General features: G+C 29.2%; 1 protein-coding gene across 1 annotated transcript; it reads right to left on the reverse strand.

Annotated features, from left to right (window-relative positions):
• Positions 1–23: 23 nt before the first annotated feature.
• Positions 24–1,868, reverse strand: LOC117103454 (the record flags this gene model as incomplete). Its single annotated transcript, XM_033244013.1, has 1 exon — positions 24–1,868. A coding segment is annotated over exon 1 (1,845 nt), but the record flags the coding sequence as incomplete, so codon positions are not given.
• Positions 1,869–2,257: the final 389 nt, after the last annotated feature.

The raw sequence follows: 2,257 nt of genomic DNA on the forward strand, positions 1-2,257 counted from the left end.
AAAACTCTATGAATTTTAGCTACTCTCAATCCTTCTCTCAAAAACTGTTTTAAGCTTCTCTGATGTAAAACATATCCCTCTTTATCATAGAATGTTGTTAATAACTTTTCTGTTGATTTGCCTTTAATATTAAAACTTTTATGATAATCACTGAACCATTCTTTCTTTGGGGTTTCTTTCTCACATGCAAAAGGAAGGTCTTTATGCTTATTATGAAGAACACTCGGGTACCTCAAATCAACTTCAAAATAATAACCTTCTTCTTCGTCATTCAATTCCTCTTGAGAAGAAATAACAATATTCATCAAAGCCTTTTCATAATCCTTTTCTTCCACCCACTCTAATTTACCATAAGGTAGAGATTGAGACATTGCCCATCCATACAAATTATTAGCATCAAAATACATCAAATAATTACTATCTTTTTCACTATCATAATTTGGGAGATATTTATTATTTGCTTTCGCATATCTTTTTGAACATACTTGTGATATTCCACCTCTCTTGGACTTCTCAATCATCAAAAGCATATCAACATCACTGATTAAATCTATATCTTGTTTTGTCATTTTCAACATTGCACTCCAAGCTAAACCAGGAGCTGTGAAATAGTGGGCAGGGTCTAATCCATAACAATTTTTATTATGACAGAGTGTTCTAAAAGCCTCAAACACATCAGCTAACAATAAAACATCTGTTTTTAGATATAAATCATGATATTCTCCAAGGTTCTTTATCTTAAATATTTTCCATATTTCTTGTGCGTGTTTATATTCCTTATCACTTATCTCTTCTTCATAAAGGTTATTATAGAAACTTTCTTTTGAAGGAAGTTGTGTTTCTTTAAATCTCATAAATGAATCCATATAATCATAAGGATAAATTCCCTTACTTGTAAGAATTTTCTCTTTACTTTGAATTTCATTCCTTGTTTGAATTTCCTCTCTCGTAAGAATTCCTTCTTTAATCAGAATTTCATCTTTAATCTGAATTTCCTCTTTAGTTCGAATTTTCTTTATAATTAGAATTTCATCTTCAGTTAGAATTTCTTCATTAATTAGAGTTTCCTCTTTACTTTGAATTCTCTCTTTAATCTGAATTTCCTCTTTAGTGAGAATTTCCTCTTTTGGAAAGAATGAATTAAGATTTGGAAAAGAGTCCGTGGAGCTTAGATTTGATGCGAGGTAGGCTAGTGGTGTTCCCATAAACTTGTAAGAATCTAAAAACCTAATACGAGTTAAAGGTTTTGTGAATATCATTTTTGAAAATGAAATATACTTTTGACTTGTGTTTGTTATAGCAGAAATATTCCCTGGTGTTTTTGAAAGTTCATTTATAAATAGATGTGTATCATAGTTGGCGCTGTTGTGAAGAAAGACTGGAATAAAAGAAGGTAATTTATAATTAAGATTACAACAGGAATGAGCGGGACCTCTATATTTACCAGTAAGATGACAATGGTCTCTAACTTTAGACTCCTTAATTTCCCCCTCACAAATATGACAGATATTGTTCATTCTAAATTCTAATTTTTCTTCTTTGGTTAATTTCATCGGTTCATTTGTTTCTTTCATTAATTTAGTGAGTCTTATACAATCCTTTTCTAATCGTTTTACAAACTCTTGTGAAGCATTTTTTCCACGATAATGTTCAAGTTTGTTATACTTTTCTCCAACAGATGATTTGATATAATAACAGAAACCACAAGGAATATGTTTTTGATATTTATTTGTATATGGTTCTTTTGGATTAGGAGAAGCAGTATTTATCTTTTTAAGGATACATTCAAAATCAGCGTATATCACAAATGGGTGCATGATAGATTTATTATAATCTTCAAAATAAATCTTTTCACCAGGTTTAGGCATTGTAATTACAGCTGATTTATGATTACTACAATATTTTGAATGTTGTTCTAATCGTTCTTTTGTATGAAATGAATTAAGACATCGCTTACAAGGATATATTTTGTTTGCTGTTCTGAATACCTGAGAAGAGATTAATCTTGATAAATTATTGATGTATGTGTAATGTGAATTCTTTCCAACACTAAAATATAAAAGGTCAATGTGTGTTTCTTCATTTTTATAGTTGTTTGAAATTTTTAATATTTGAACTTTGTTTGTATCCGTTAATCCATATACATTAATAGAAAGATTATTCTTTTTCTCAAATTTAGGAATATCTGTTAATGGCATTGGGAATTTAAAATCTTTAATGTCCAAGGTATTCTCATATTTCATATATTGTTTTACTC

The sequence above is a fragment of the Anneissia japonica genome, unplaced genomic scaffold, assembly GCF_011630105.1.
Source record: "Anneissia japonica isolate Jap-2015-1 unplaced genomic scaffold, ASM1163010v1 scaffold187437_len2257_cov171, whole genome shotgun sequence".
Lineage (NCBI taxonomy): Eukaryota > Metazoa > Echinodermata > Crinoidea > Comatulida > Comatulidae > Anneissia > Anneissia japonica.